Here is a 14,241-nt window from a genome sequence, read left to right as displayed (position 1 = left end):
ATCAAACGGTGCAGATTGTTGCTGTGCTTTTCCATTTATGGATACTAGTCCCCCATATGACAACCAGACCAGGGATGTTTTCCTGCACACATGCTGCTCTGTCAAAAGAACAGAATTAAAGCCTAGCCTTGGGTTAGTAGTGTCACAAAGATATTACAGAGAAAGGCTGTGTGGAAACATGCTCAATGCATTGTTTGTTTGACCTAGAACCATATTCAGTGTTATAAAGAGTAAAACTGTTGGATTTATTGAGCTGTGCATAAAACCAAATCAATGTTAAATATACATAATGTGAACATTACACACCATTCTTTCCTAAAAACAAAGTTTCTCAATGCATTTCACCAGTAAAAATATCTATACATTTCACATCTTTGTCTCAGTCCTCAAATGTATCACTTTACTTTGGAAAAACTGAGGGACGGGGGAGAGAAGTGAAGTGGAGTCAGTAGGAGGGTGGAATGTACTTGTCTGTGATGTCATGGGGGGCGTGTTGCCCATAGCCACCTGCCTCCTGCTGACTCCAGACATTTCTGTCATTCCTACGAGACCAGCTTCCATTGTGCTGCGGGGGACCTTCCATTCATTCAGCCCAGGAAAAGGGAAGGAAAAGAACAGGGAACAGGGAGGGAGGGAAAAGCAGAAAAAGAAGAGGGTGGGGGTGTGATGGGGATGTTCTGACATTCTGTAGCCGTACAAGCCAAGGTGTTGCGAGTTAATGCGTTTGTGTTTATGAGGAATTAAAAAATCTTGAAATTCAAGAACTGCTGATGTTAATTACTTTTTTATTTAAATATATACTTAAATAATGACACAAATTCACTGTTAGGGTCAACTTGAGACAACTCCATCATGTGTGACTATATAAAACATAAAGATACACAGTCATAAACTAAATATTATTGCTGTTATTATTTCATTTCTGAACCAAAGTGGCTTATCTGACGTTCTCCGAATGAAGTCCTTTGTTTGTTAATCTCAACACAGGTTTTACGATTTAGATGATCAAGAGTTTTCACAGTAGTGGCGCACCATCTAGTGGCATGTTGGTGAAATATGAATTCATGAGTATTTCAAAACGGTTCAAGTAAATAATTTTAGCGAAAATAGTAGTACTTATGGATAAAGAGTGATCGTTAATGGAGGATTTAAAAGCTGAAATGCGAATCAAATTTTTATTAAAACTAACGAAAATTTTCTTAAATTATTCAATAAATATGTTTACTGAATTATTCAAATGTGTTAGGATATCTGTGGTTTGTAAAGTTGTATAAATTATCCTTTTGCAGGATGAAATTGGCCTTTCTAGATACGACACAATATTATGATATTCCAAAAAAAAAGAAAGAAAAAAAAAAAAAGAAAAGCGTTTTTGCTTATGAAGGGTCACGTGACGTCCCTTTATTTTTATCACTGCGTGGTCGTCATTCGAATACAGTAAATAATAAATATATTTAAACATGCTTGGGTTTACCAGCTTTATGACTATAAGTTTAAGATTTGAAATCACTTTGCAAAAGAAAATTATTGTAAATGACGCCCATTTTATCTGCGTGTCATTCTAACACGAATCCAAGCCATTATTTCGACCACCTCAGCTCTCAAAAGGCGGTTGTATGTTCTTCTGTTGAAGCATGGCTAAGAAAATATCGGATAAACAAGTTAGAAACAACAGCTACTTTGCTGAACTTCACTATTACAGGTAGGCTATGATATGATATTCATGTTCAGTGGTTGGTAATATAAAAGTGTCAAAACATAAAAAACACTTATAAATAAGTATCTATAGGCCTTCTGATTACGTCTCTTGTTCTAAACTGCGCGCATATTTATCAACATGATCTTTTGCAAGACTTAAATGAACCAAAACAAAATTATGGAATTATGTCCTGCAATTTGATGGTGTTGTGTTCCGTGTACTTTAGTAGCATATTTAGATGTAAATGTGGTCGTCCTTCTGTAAAATTACATTTTATTATGATCAAATTTTTAGTTCTCAATGGCCGGTAACTTTCGTTAATGAAGTAAATACTCAACGTATATAAATACAGAGACGAAGCAGAAGCGCGCGTCCGCTAATATAGGGTGTTGGGGGGTGCACCAGTTCTAGCTTTATGTGATATTTGAAATAAACAAACCTCTTAGCAAGCCATTTGTTTTGTAATGGTTAGCCACTTTTTGTTTGAGTTTTTTTTTTTTTTTTTTTTTTTTTGATTGGACACGTGTCAAGAGTGATGCTTTGTTGACATAGGCTATTTTATTTTTGTTTTTAAATTAAAACTTAAACAACATGCATAGAATTACCTCATTTCATATTCCTCTTTTGTGTACCTGTTGAGTTGGTCAGGATGTTGAGTCAAGCCATAAAATCTAGCCTAATGTCAAATGACACCATTTAGGCTATTCATTTAGCACACTTTTTTTCCACACCCAAAACAACAAAGGAAAATAACAAGAAGCAATCTTTTTTTTCTCACTTTATTTAAATTTTCCATATTATATATTATATATTCCATATTCCATAACAAAATATAACATACAATTACAAAACATATACATATACTTATATAACCTCCATATATATCTTTTGTTAATAATAGGATCCAAACAACAAATAACAAAAGAATAAAATTAATGCTAGAAAAAAACATACCAATAATAATAATGATAACAGCAAGATAGTAAGACAAGCAAATAGTAAAAAACAAAACAAAACTATAAATAAATGAATAAAATAATAATAAATATGAATAATTCTTTACAAAATAAAATCACAGGTACAAAAAGATGCTAAGCATATTGAGCACAGTCGACATATCCATAAAAAATATACCAGGGGAGGAAAATAATTACTACCAGAGGAGACATGAAGCAATCTAAGGAAGAAAACAATATGTCTAGTGGTACCATACCAAATTCCCATTAAATACTACAATAATAATAAAATGTTTATCAGTAAAATTTTAAAGCTACAGTCCGTAAGAATTGCCTCTTTGTCGCCATCTCTGTTCGAAACCTGCAATTGCTGTTATTTGCGGAATTATCATCTTTACTTTGCGCGGATGAATCTAATGTTTTGAGGAGAATGTGTGACTGTCACCGCACTGGTGGATAGATACTGTACTTCTGAATCACAGATTGTAGTCTTGGAAATATGACCAATTAAGAATTTTCACCGGAGAATGTCATCTGAACAAATCTGCCACTTTTGTTCTGACCAACTGAGAAAAAAAAACATTACAATAAATCACGCTACCAATGGTGATCAAAACTAACGATCACTTAACTCATATTACATCAAATGGTGCTTGAATTTCCTGCGGAAACCAACCAGTACCCCCCGAATTATAAAACATTATTACAAGCTTGTCATTGTGAATCGGGCTAAGGTAAGAAGATAGTTTTGAACACTTGCTGGTTATGTACTTGCTCAAAAATGGATTTTGGATAATTTTTAACTAAAAAAAGTTATGGACAGCAGCTTTAAGTAGTGTGTTTTATCTAACAACCTAAGTTCTGTGGTCATTATAAAAAAACTACACAGCAAAATCCCCAGAGTTAAATCAGCTCTGCTTAGAGTACATATGGTCCCTCTCTAAGTGTTAAAATAACACTGAAGCAGAGTTAAAGTAATGAGACAATTAAGCAGTTAATAAGGCTGACTTAAGTCACTTGTAGTTCTTGTGTTTTTTCTTATTTCTTCAGTGATTCTGCTTGTTAACAGCAGGTGTTCATCACTAATGCACAATCATTACTTAATTAAATGCTTAATTATCTCATTAAATTTAGCTCTGCTTCAGTGTTATTTTAACACTATTTAGAGAGGGACCATATGTACTCTGAGCAGAGTTGATTTAACTCTGGGGATTTTGTAAAGTAATCCTTGTAAAGGATTAGTAGTAAAGTATAGTAAGCCTAATTCCTCAAAAATGAACTCATAATTGTGTGTTCACTAAACAATGGCCTTTATATGTTGTTGTATTACTTTTTTTCTACAGGAACATAGGATAATTAGACTTTAACAGTAGAGATAATCAGAGGCTTTGAGTTCATATCACCTCTTTTGTTACAAGGGCTGAAAAATGGATAGATTCTCTCAGTAAAAGACAGACCAGTGAAGGAGTAGATAAGAGCCTTGGTCTCCACATTGTAGAAGGAGACCAGACCCTCCTCATAATCCACAAACAGCCCCACCTTCTGGGGTTTGTCTATCAGGGAAAGGGAAAGAGGACGAGATTCATTAGCCATATATTCACAGCCATTCCGTAGCCATATACACCAAAATCCATCCTCTGGACACACTCTTATTTTCCCCTTTCTCCTAATGGACTCTGTAGCCATACCTAAATCCCATTCAGTCTTATCACTGACTTGGACCTCAAAGTAAAACCTCCCACAGGAAAACCCATCCTTTCCCAGGACACAGGCAGAGGAGTCAAATCTCTCAGGGTTATTGGGAACATCTGTCCAGGTTCCACCATAACTCACTTGTTTCCTGTCTTTAGACAGGATGAGTTTAGGGTAAGCTGTGTTAGGATCCAAAATCACATACACTGCAATAGAAAGACAGGAAAGGCGATGAATGCATTACAAGCACCCCCGAATCTCATGTTATTATTATTCATATTTATCTTACCTTCGTAAAGTTTCTGTATTGAGCTCAGATCTGATAATGGAGAAGTACCGGCACCGAAGCGTGAGACCTTCACTTGTCCTTTAATCATTCCCACTCTCTTCCTTGAGGGAGTGCTGCAGTCTGCTTTATCCAGAGTAAAGTAGATTTTGCCCTCTGTCTGAACTTCGCTTCTTTTGATTTTTGAAATCTCTGTCAGGGTGCCTTGCTGTGTTCTCAAATTCACAGTCTCATTCTTTTTTTCAGTCACTAAAGAACTTTTAGGTACCCTTAAAGGACTTGAGGGAACAGAATCTGTGTTAGCGCTGCCAAATACAAATATCCTATTGGCTGAAGGTTGTGATGTTAGTTGATTGAAGTCGAATCCTTGAATAACAGGAAGTTGAACTGTGAAAGTAAATGTGAAAATTCACTGAGATGTTTAAGTTTAAGATGTTTAGTGAACAACAAGACTGATGCAAGCCTTATTTTATCACTAGATTAAGAACTGAGCAAAACACACCATTAGACAGCTGCAGCTTATACAAAATGTTGCTGGCAATCAGGATTGTGACAAAAAAAACAAAACAACTGAGCATATATTTAAGCTGACTTGCAATCACATTTAATGGTACAGTAAGTAAATTCTGAGAAACACTTGGTATTTCTAGGGCTGCCCCCTAATAGTTGACTAAATTCTAGTCGACTAGAAGAGGCTCAGTCGACCAAAATTTTTATAAGTCGGTTATTCGCAAACCAAAAAAAAGTTGTGGCGAAGTCACGCAATCCGTGAGGGACAGATCGTTAACGGCGGGTCCTTGTGGTAATTACAGCATGTCGGGCAGGAAATCCAAACGTTTGCCTATCATCCATCGACCTCAAATATGGCTTATCATTTGAAACATGTAAGTAGTAGCAACTTTAAATGCTCGCTCTTTCTAACATTAACCTAGATAAATTTGCGCTATTATTAGGTGCATATCCAATTTTCTTTGCAGAGTATGGAAGCCAAAGTATTAGCGCACTTTATGCGTATGCTTGAGCACGGAATAGGCTTTAGTAGTCTACGATTAGTAGACTAATGACTTAAATCAGGGGTAGGCAAGTTCGGTCCTAGAGAGCCACTGTCCTGCTGAGTGTAGCTCCAACCTTAATCAAACACAACTGAACAAGCTAATCAAGCTCTTCAGGATTACTAAGGCTATAGGCAGCTGAAGGTTTTTTTTTTCAGGGTTGGAGCTAAACTCTGCAGGACAGCGGCTCTCTAGGACCGAACTTGCCTACCCCTGACTTATATGATTGACTAATAGTCGACTAGAAAAATCTTTAATCAGTCCAAACAAACACACCCCTCCCTTCATTGCTCTCCTTCAGGTCTCTCCAGCACTGGAAAGCTTTTCTAATGTTAATGCGGGTCCTAAAGCGCTTGCCTAATCGTAACCCTTCTTTTTCCAGTGATATTCCTCTGACCTTTCTTTTGTAATGTCTCTCTCCCATGTCTCTTTCTACAGTCTTTCTTCAAATCTCCCTCTTGCTCACTCTCTCTCCTCCTCCATCATGAGTGAATACACTTCCTTCTGCTGATTGGCTACAAGCTTGTTGTAGTACTTGGTCCGATCCACTTTCAACAGCATTTCTCAGAAATCACTTACTACACCTTTAATAGCAATTTAAAGTACTAATACTTGTTTAGAAATCTCTCAGTGGTCTAACTGTGGATATTCTTGTATAATTTAAACACGAGAATCCTCTTAAATAATTAGATTCAAGTCAGTTAGAAGCATGCACCATTCAGAATTAATTGAGAATTCTGGTTCATATATAAATTAATAAATTTCCATAATGCTTACTGATCTCATGGATTTTTTTCAGTTCCTTGTTGACTTTTTCCTTGTGGCAAGTAAGGGCTTTCTCTAGAGTTTCTGTGTTCAGTAGATCTATGTTAATGTCGATGTTTGTCCAGGTCTTCACTTGTGGAGGGCTGCACATAGATGAGTAAACCTGGAGAAATGCAGGAGAATTTCTTCAGAATGAGTAGTGTTGCCCTGTGAGGAGAGCAGAGAGACGGACACTGACCTGTAGGAGGTGCAGGTGATCCTCAGTGTGTGAGAGCTGCTCCAGCTCAGTGTTTCTCCTCTTCAGCTCAGAGATCTCCTGCTCTAACTCTTTAATGAGCTCTTCAGCCTGTTTCTCTGCTGCTTTCTGCTTCTGCTCCATCACCAGCTCAGACTGACATCTCTCAATGGAGCGGATCAGATCAGCGAACAGCTCAACTTTATTTCTCTCTGTGGTGCTCTGGGTATGTTGAGAAGAATATTAGACAGTCAAATCACAATCAAATTCCAAACCATTCGTTCCACCATGCTTTAAGACTCAACAAATATGCCAGTTTGTATTTTTATAGTAATGTTTTTGTCACCAGTGACAGACCTTGTTGGACTCCACTAAGTTTTTTATCTCCTTAATTTTCTTATTTCTGTCCTGGATCATCACCTTGATTTCTGCCTGTGTCTTTTCCAGTTGAGCCTGAGGACAGAAAGCAATATGATGTTAAAGCAACTGCAAAAAGTGTAAACCTTAACTGTATTAAACTGTTCTCTTACTATACTAAAAATATTCTTTTCAGTGAATTTGGTGGATTTCCCCAATTGAATTTAATTTACAATGCTTTATTTGATGTATACTTTGGCAGCACGGTTCATTTTTTAAACAGAATAGGAACAGATCACCCCAAACTTGAAAAATTTGTCATCATTAAAAAACCCAAACTCATGTGTGTATCATTCTGTGAAGAACAGGCCAAAATTTAAATTATTAACTGATATTTTCCTGTAGTTTCAATGTGCAGTTTTTATAGTTTCTTTCACAGCTTTTTGGTGGAGAAAATGATCAGCCAATAACTTAAACTGTGGACTGTTTGACTCACAAAAATTATTAATATATGCAGAGTTCCCACTCGTCCTGGAAAACCTTGAAAACCTGGAAAATTGATGACAAATTTTCCAGTCCTGGAAAACACATGGAAAATTATAGAAAATGTAAAATGTCCTGGAAAATCTTGTATTTGTCCTGGAAAATTATTTTTTTAAAAGTTCTTGGGTTTTTCTTTAGTCGAGACCAAAGAGTTTATCACTGACGTAATACAATCACCATTAGTTGCAGAAAGTGCAGTGTTCATAATTGCTGCGTTTAGTCCACCTGGCAAAGATAATGATCTTCCAAAACTTACTGCCAAAAAAATAGAAGTGTGTATCAGTAGTTAAGTAATGACAATAAACTATGGAATCTTGTTTTTGCCACTGTATAATAAATAAATAATGTCAGCCTAATTGCAACTTTTTATCTCACAAGTCTAAATATTTTTCCTACAATTGCGAGTTTACATTATTGTGATATAAGCTTGCAATTGCCAGGAAAAAAAAGTCAGAATTGCGAGTTTATATCATGCTATTCTGACCTTTTTTTCTTGCAATTATTATTTTTTCTGGCATTTGACAGTTTATATCTTGCGATTCTTACTTTGTTTCTTAGAATTGTGAGATATAAACTTGCAATTGTGAGAGAAAAAATCAGAATAGCGAGATAAAAAGTAAAAGTAAGTCGCAATTACCTTTTTTTTTGAACGGAAACAATCTTCCATAGTCATAATGTATGATTAAGAGCTCATATTAAAAACTGATTTTATAGTTAAGTCATGGCAATAAACCTTTCAAAGACTTAGAGAGCAATATATTACTTTAGGTCGTAATCCCAGTCTTTTACTCCCATTTTTGTAAAATTGAAAATGTCCTGGAAAATGATCGCTGAAAAAGAGTGGGAACCCTGATATGTGAGTCTTATGGACTACTTTTATGATACTTTTATGTTGCTTTTTTGTCTTTTTGAAGCTTGACATTATAAATCAGCATTGCCTCTTTGGAATGAAAAAGAGCTGATATTTGTTTCACAGGAGACGTTGGAATGACATGGAGATGATTAAATACATTTTTTTGTGTGAACAGTCCCTTTAAGTTGAATAGAATAAATATGATAAAATATATTCTAAGCTTTTAGTTCTAAGCTCACCTTCCTGTGTCCACTTTCTTCCTCTATAGGAACAGCATTATGAGTCTTATGTACTGTTTCAGTGCAAAACAGACATAGACAGGTCTGATGATCTCTGCAGAACATCTCCAGTGGTTTATCATGTTTCCCGCAGATATAATCTTCCAGGTTCTCCACGGGGTTGATCAGTTTGTGCCTTATGAGCCTTGGTGCAGTTTTGTGATTGTCAAGGTGAATCTTGCAGAAAGATGTTACACAATGCAAACAAGACTTTACTGCCCTTTGCTTGTTTTCAGAGCAGACGTCACATAAAAGTTGTTGAAAATGTTTTGTTTGGTGTTTATTTTCTTCAAGTTTCTTTGGCCGTTGATGCACTTTGAAACGGTCAACAACCTTTTTAAATGCTGCATTTATCTTTAAATCTGGTTTACTATCAAACTCTTCCTTACAGAGTCGGCACAGAAAGAGCTGCCCACTCTCCCAGCATGCCTCGATACAGCTGTTACAGAAGTTGTGTCCGCATGAAGTGGTGACTGGGTCAAGGAGCTCCTCCAGACATATATGGCACTGGAGCAGCTCATCAGAGAGTGATGAGCTGAAGGAATTCATGGCTGTAACTGGAGAAACAGTGACACCATGAGGCTCGATATAGGAGTGATCAATGATCAATATATTATATAACAAGGTAGAAAAAACATTAAAGGGTTAGTTCACTCAAAAATGAAAATTCTGTCATTTATTACTCATCCTCATGTCATTCCACACCCGTAAGACCTTCGTTTATCTTCGGAACACAAATTAAGATATTTTTGTTGAAATCCGATGGCTCTTTGAGGCCTGCATAGGGAGCAATGTTTTTTTGGCGCACCAAAAATATTCTCGTCACTTTATAATATTAATATTAAACCACTGTACTCACATGAACTGATTTAAATATGTTTTTAGTACATTAATGGATCTTGAGAGAAGAAATGTCATTGCTCCCTACGCAGGCCTCACGGAGCCATCGGATTTCAACAAAAATATCTTCTTATGGGAAAAGTTCTTACGGGTGTGGAACGGCATGAGGGTGAGTAATAAATGACAGAATTATCATTTTTGGGTGAACTAACCCTTTAACACTTTCAATCCCCAGAAAGCTACTAAAGACGTATTTAAAACAGTTCATGTGACTACAGTGGTTCAAACTTAATGTTATGAAGTGACGAAAATACTTTTTGTGCGCCAAAAAAAAAACTAAATAACGACTTTATTCAACAATATCTAGTGATGGACGATTTCAAAACACTGCTTGATAAAGCTTCGAAGCTTTACAAATCTTTTGTTTCGAATCAGTGGTTTGGAGCATGTATCAAACTGCCAAAGTCACGTGATTTCAGTAAATGAGGCTTCGTTACATCATAAGTGTTTCGAAACATTTCGAAATTTCACTGGTTCATTTGAAACAACAGATTCGTAGAGCTTCGAAGCTTCATGAAGCTTTTTTTTGTCCATCACTAGATATTGTTGAATAAAGTCATTATTTTGTACTTGTTTTCAAATATTATCGCTTCCTAACATTAAAGTTGAACCACTGTAGTCGCATGAACTGTTTTAAATATGTCTGTCTTTAGTACATTTATGGGCCTTTGAAAGTGTTAATGATCTTGCTGTTAATGCAGGCCTCACTGAGCCATCAAATTTCATCAAAAATATCTTAATTTGTGTTCCGAAGGTGAACGAAGGTCTTACGGGTGTGGAACGACATGAAGGTGAGTAATTAATGACAGAATTTTCATTTTTGATTGAACTAACCCTTTAACAGTTTAAACATTGTGCTGTGATCTTAGGCAGCATATGTAACAAATAGCTTAAAACAGTGCTAATGATAAAATACAGTATGATTTAGCTATTCTTCACAGACAATCTAATTTTACTTACATGTGAAATGTCACTGAAAAACAGATAAATAATATTGTTGAATACCAGTACTCACTGTACTAAGTCTCCGTAAAATCATGATTGATTTACATGAAATGTCACTTATTGTTCTAACAATAGTATATATTCTACAACATGGTGCTCTGTCTGTTCTTTCTAAGATTTATATAGTCTAATCTTATATTTAAGTAACATTGTTAAGTTAATTGCTTTACAGTACATCACTTTTAGTTTTGGTCTAAGAAATCTCACCTGTCTGTTTATGTTTTCTCAGGACTCAGGAGAAGAATACAGTACACAGCAGATCTCAACTCCTCATTTATTCAGGACCAAGAGCTTGACAGGTTTTTATAGTGAGGTAAGGAAGGTTTCAGTTTCACTTCACTGTAAAGGTCGGTTTTGTTATTTCAGTGAATCTTACATAATACTGCCAAAACACCTTGTTCTTAATTTGTCATACTTTCTTATTCCAACAACTATAATAAGATTATCACTCAAATCTTATATTAAGTGTATATATTTTGAGACTGGACCAATCATATTTCCCCCCTTTTATTGTTATTTATAGTTGTCATGTTGGGAACATCATTAGAGAGTGTGACAGTATCACCTGATTGATTAATTGCAAATATTATTCATATTAGTTGATTATGTTAAGTCTTCTGCTAAATTATTATGCTTTATTTTAAGTGCATTCAAACAAATAGACACCTTAAAGTAAATAAAACAAAAAAGTGAAACTTAAACACTTAGTTTTAAAATACATAGTTTTACAATAAAATGTAAAATAATATTATATTAAATTATGGCCTGGTTTCACCGACAGATCTTAGATTAAGCCAGGATTAAGCCTTAGTTCAAGGACATGCCTTAGGGAAAAAAAAAAAAAAAACATTATTGATGTGCATCTTGAGACAAAATAATGGCACTGGCATATTTCAATATATGTTGTAAAAACAGCTCAGACCCCATTAAAGGCCTGTTTGAGTGTCAAGACTAAAGGTTATTGTCACAATCCTGGTGTTCAGCTGGTTTTGTATGGACTTTTATGTTGAAATGTTTTTATGTTCCTCTGGTATCTGTGTTCATTCCTGTGTCCTGTTCCTGTGGCCATGTTTGTAGTTTTCCCCATTGATTAGTCTTCCCCAGGTGTGTCTTGTTTGCCAGTCACCCCTAGTGTACCCCAGTGTTTCTCATGTTCCTTGTCTGGTGTTGTCCTTCCATGGATGTTATGTGTGTGTGTGCGCGCACGCGCTTGTTGTCAGTTTTGCTTTGCATTCCTTGCCTGTGTCTGGATTTATCAGTTTTGCCTGGTTTTAGTTTTATTATGTTTGTTTGAATAAATGTTTATTGCACTTGGATCCTACTCTCGTTCCTCTGAAACAGCCACCATTACAGTTATAATTAGGTTAAGGTTAGGTTTAGGTCAAGGGTTTGGTTTTGACACTTTAGTTGTGATGGATAGGGTTAGAAAAAAACCCTTCAGAAGCACCAGCTCCACAAGCTGAGCAATCATTACAAAAACCACATGTCAAGTATTCATGGTTTTGAATCACTGAAACTGCACTTTGTGTTTTTTATCTCCTCATTCTGTCCTATATCATCATCTTGACTTCTGCTTGAGTTTTTTCAAGAATGTTAGTTACTTAAATATCTTCAGATATTTGTGTCATATTTCTCACCCTTCTATTTTCACCATCTTGTTGTATAGGAACAATATTGTGAGTTTTGTCTCCTGCTTCAGTGCAGAACAGACAGAGAAATGTCTGGTCATCTCGACAGAATAGCTCCAGGTTTTTATCATGTTTCTCACAGATATAATCTTCCAGGTTTTCCACAGGGTCAATCAGTTTGTGCCTTTTGAGCCTTGCTGCTGTTTTGTGATTTTCCAAGTGAGTCTCACAGAAAGATGTTACACATTGCAAACATGACTTTACTGCCATTTGTTTTTTATTTCCATGGCAGGCATCACACAGAACATTAGGTTTGTTTGGGCTTTTTTGCATCTTCATGTTGTCAGATGCCTCTAAAGAATCTGTACTTGTTTTCAGTTTTGGATTCGGACTTGTCCTTAAACTGAACATCTTTCAATACAGACACTATAGAAGTTGTGTCTATATGAAGTGGTGACTGGGTCAGCGCACACCTCCTGATATGGCACTGCAGTTGCCTGTCAACATTTGGAGGAAGTCAAGGCTGTTTGTGGAGAAACAGTGATAACATGAGGTTGTTCGTTGTAATTTGAATCACATGCTCTATATTACCTTTAAAGGTGTATCTGTTAAACATATTTTCGGTTTCATTTAAGATCCTAACGTTGCTTTTTTTCCAGACAGGGCAATTCATTTCAGTTTCACTTCTGTCACAATGAACATTTTATGTTAAATCATTTTCAAGCAGAGTTTTGACTGCAAAGTAATTAAATACAATATGTATTTAATCATAATTTAACAATATACACCATAGGCCTAATGCTTTCTCTGCATTATCATGATTTAGATTTTAATAGACTAATTTTTATTAAATACATTATCTAGCAACAGATAACAAAAGCCTTTTTATGAACACTGCAGTGCTCGGCAGTAGTGCTCATGTGATTTTTTTCATAAGAAAACTCATTCCTCTCACCTTTCTATTAGTGTTGCCTCTGACTTTCAGGAGAAAATACACAGCAGAACTGATTGTCTGTGTTTTTTAAAAACCAGAGATTGAGGAACTAAATGTTCAGTACAGGTAATGTTTTTAAGGTGATATAGTTTCGATTTCACTTTATTTTAAAGGTGAGTGCTAAATCATCTGTACGTAATACTATCCCAAATGTCAACAGGCCTACGCCTGTGTCTTTCGCTGGAGGTGCTGGTAGTGCCATGAAGCAGCGAAGGAAAATGAAACTGAAGTTTGCTTTTTTTTTTTTTTTTTTTTTTTTTTTTTTATTAATTTACTGCTGCAAGCTGTCACAAAATATTGGGGAAAAATTCAGGGAAGTCTTCAATTTAAAGGGATAGTTCACACAAACATGACAGAAAGCACTCAGATTTCGTCAAAAAGATTTATGTTTTTGTTTTAAAGGTGCCCTAGAACGTTTTTTCACAAGATGTAATATAAGTCTAAGGTGTCCCCTGAATGTGTCTGTGAAGTTTCAGCTCAAAATACCCCATAGATTTTTATTTTTATTTTTTTAATTGCCTATTTTGGGGAATCATTAACTATACGCCGATTCAGGCTGCGGCCCCTTTAAATCTCGACTATATCGACTATAATACAGTGCATAAACAAAGTTCACACAGCTAATATAACCCTCAAATGGATCTTTACAAAATGTTCATCATGCATGCTGCATGCATGCTTCGGATCATGTGAGTATAGTATTTATTTGGATGTTTACATTTGATTCTGAATGAGTTTTGATAGTGCTCCGTGGATAAAGCTAACATTACACACTGTTAGAGAGATTTATAAAGAATTAAGTTGTGTTTATGAATTATACAGACTGCAAGTGTTTAATAATGAAAATAACAACGGCTCTTGTCTCCGTGAATATAGTAATAAATGATGGTAACTTTAACCACATTTAACAGTACATTAGCAACATGCTAACGAAACATTTAGAAAGACAATTTACAAATATCACTGTGTAATGCCTTGAACATGAGCAGGCATATGCA

General features: G+C 35.6%; 2 protein-coding genes across 2 annotated transcripts; both read right to left on the bottom strand.

The window, feature by feature from the left end:
* Nucleotides 1-2,608: 2,608 nt before the first annotated feature.
* On the bottom strand, nucleotides 2,609-4,734 carry LOC137031056 (nuclear factor 7, ovary-like). Its single transcript, XM_067401654.1, has 3 exons — nucleotides 4,637-4,734; nucleotides 4,059-4,553; nucleotides 2,609-3,221 (listed from the first exon to the last, which is right to left on the bottom strand). Exons 1-3 carry the CDS (start codon nucleotides 4,722-4,724, stop codon nucleotides 3,163-3,165), a joined length of 642 nt encoding a protein of 213 aa, XP_067257755.1. The 5' UTR covers nucleotides 4,725-4,734; the 3' UTR covers nucleotides 2,609-3,162.
* Nucleotides 4,735-4,761: 27 nt separating this feature from the next.
* Nucleotides 4,762-10,886, bottom strand: LOC137030702 (tripartite motif-containing protein 29-like). Its single transcript, XM_067401141.1, has 7 exons — nucleotides 10,829-10,886; nucleotides 8,678-9,273; nucleotides 7,043-7,138; nucleotides 6,689-6,907; nucleotides 6,463-6,613; nucleotides 4,892-5,020; nucleotides 4,762-4,841 (listed from the first exon to the last, which is right to left on the bottom strand). The coding sequence occupies exons 2-7, from the start codon at nucleotides 9,263-9,265 to the stop codon at nucleotides 4,762-4,764; spliced, it is 1,263 nt and encodes a 420-aa protein (XP_067257242.1). The 5' UTR covers nucleotides 9,266-9,273; nucleotides 10,829-10,886.
* Between the last annotated feature and the right edge of the window lie 3,355 nt (nucleotides 10,887-14,241).

This window comes from Chanodichthys erythropterus, chromosome 11, assembly GCF_024489055.1.
Source record: "Chanodichthys erythropterus isolate Z2021 chromosome 11, ASM2448905v1, whole genome shotgun sequence".
In the NCBI taxonomy this organism is placed as follows: domain Eukaryota; kingdom Metazoa; phylum Chordata; class Actinopteri; order Cypriniformes; family Xenocyprididae; genus Chanodichthys; species Chanodichthys erythropterus.
This window is presented reverse-complemented; position numbering and strand designations above follow the sequence as displayed.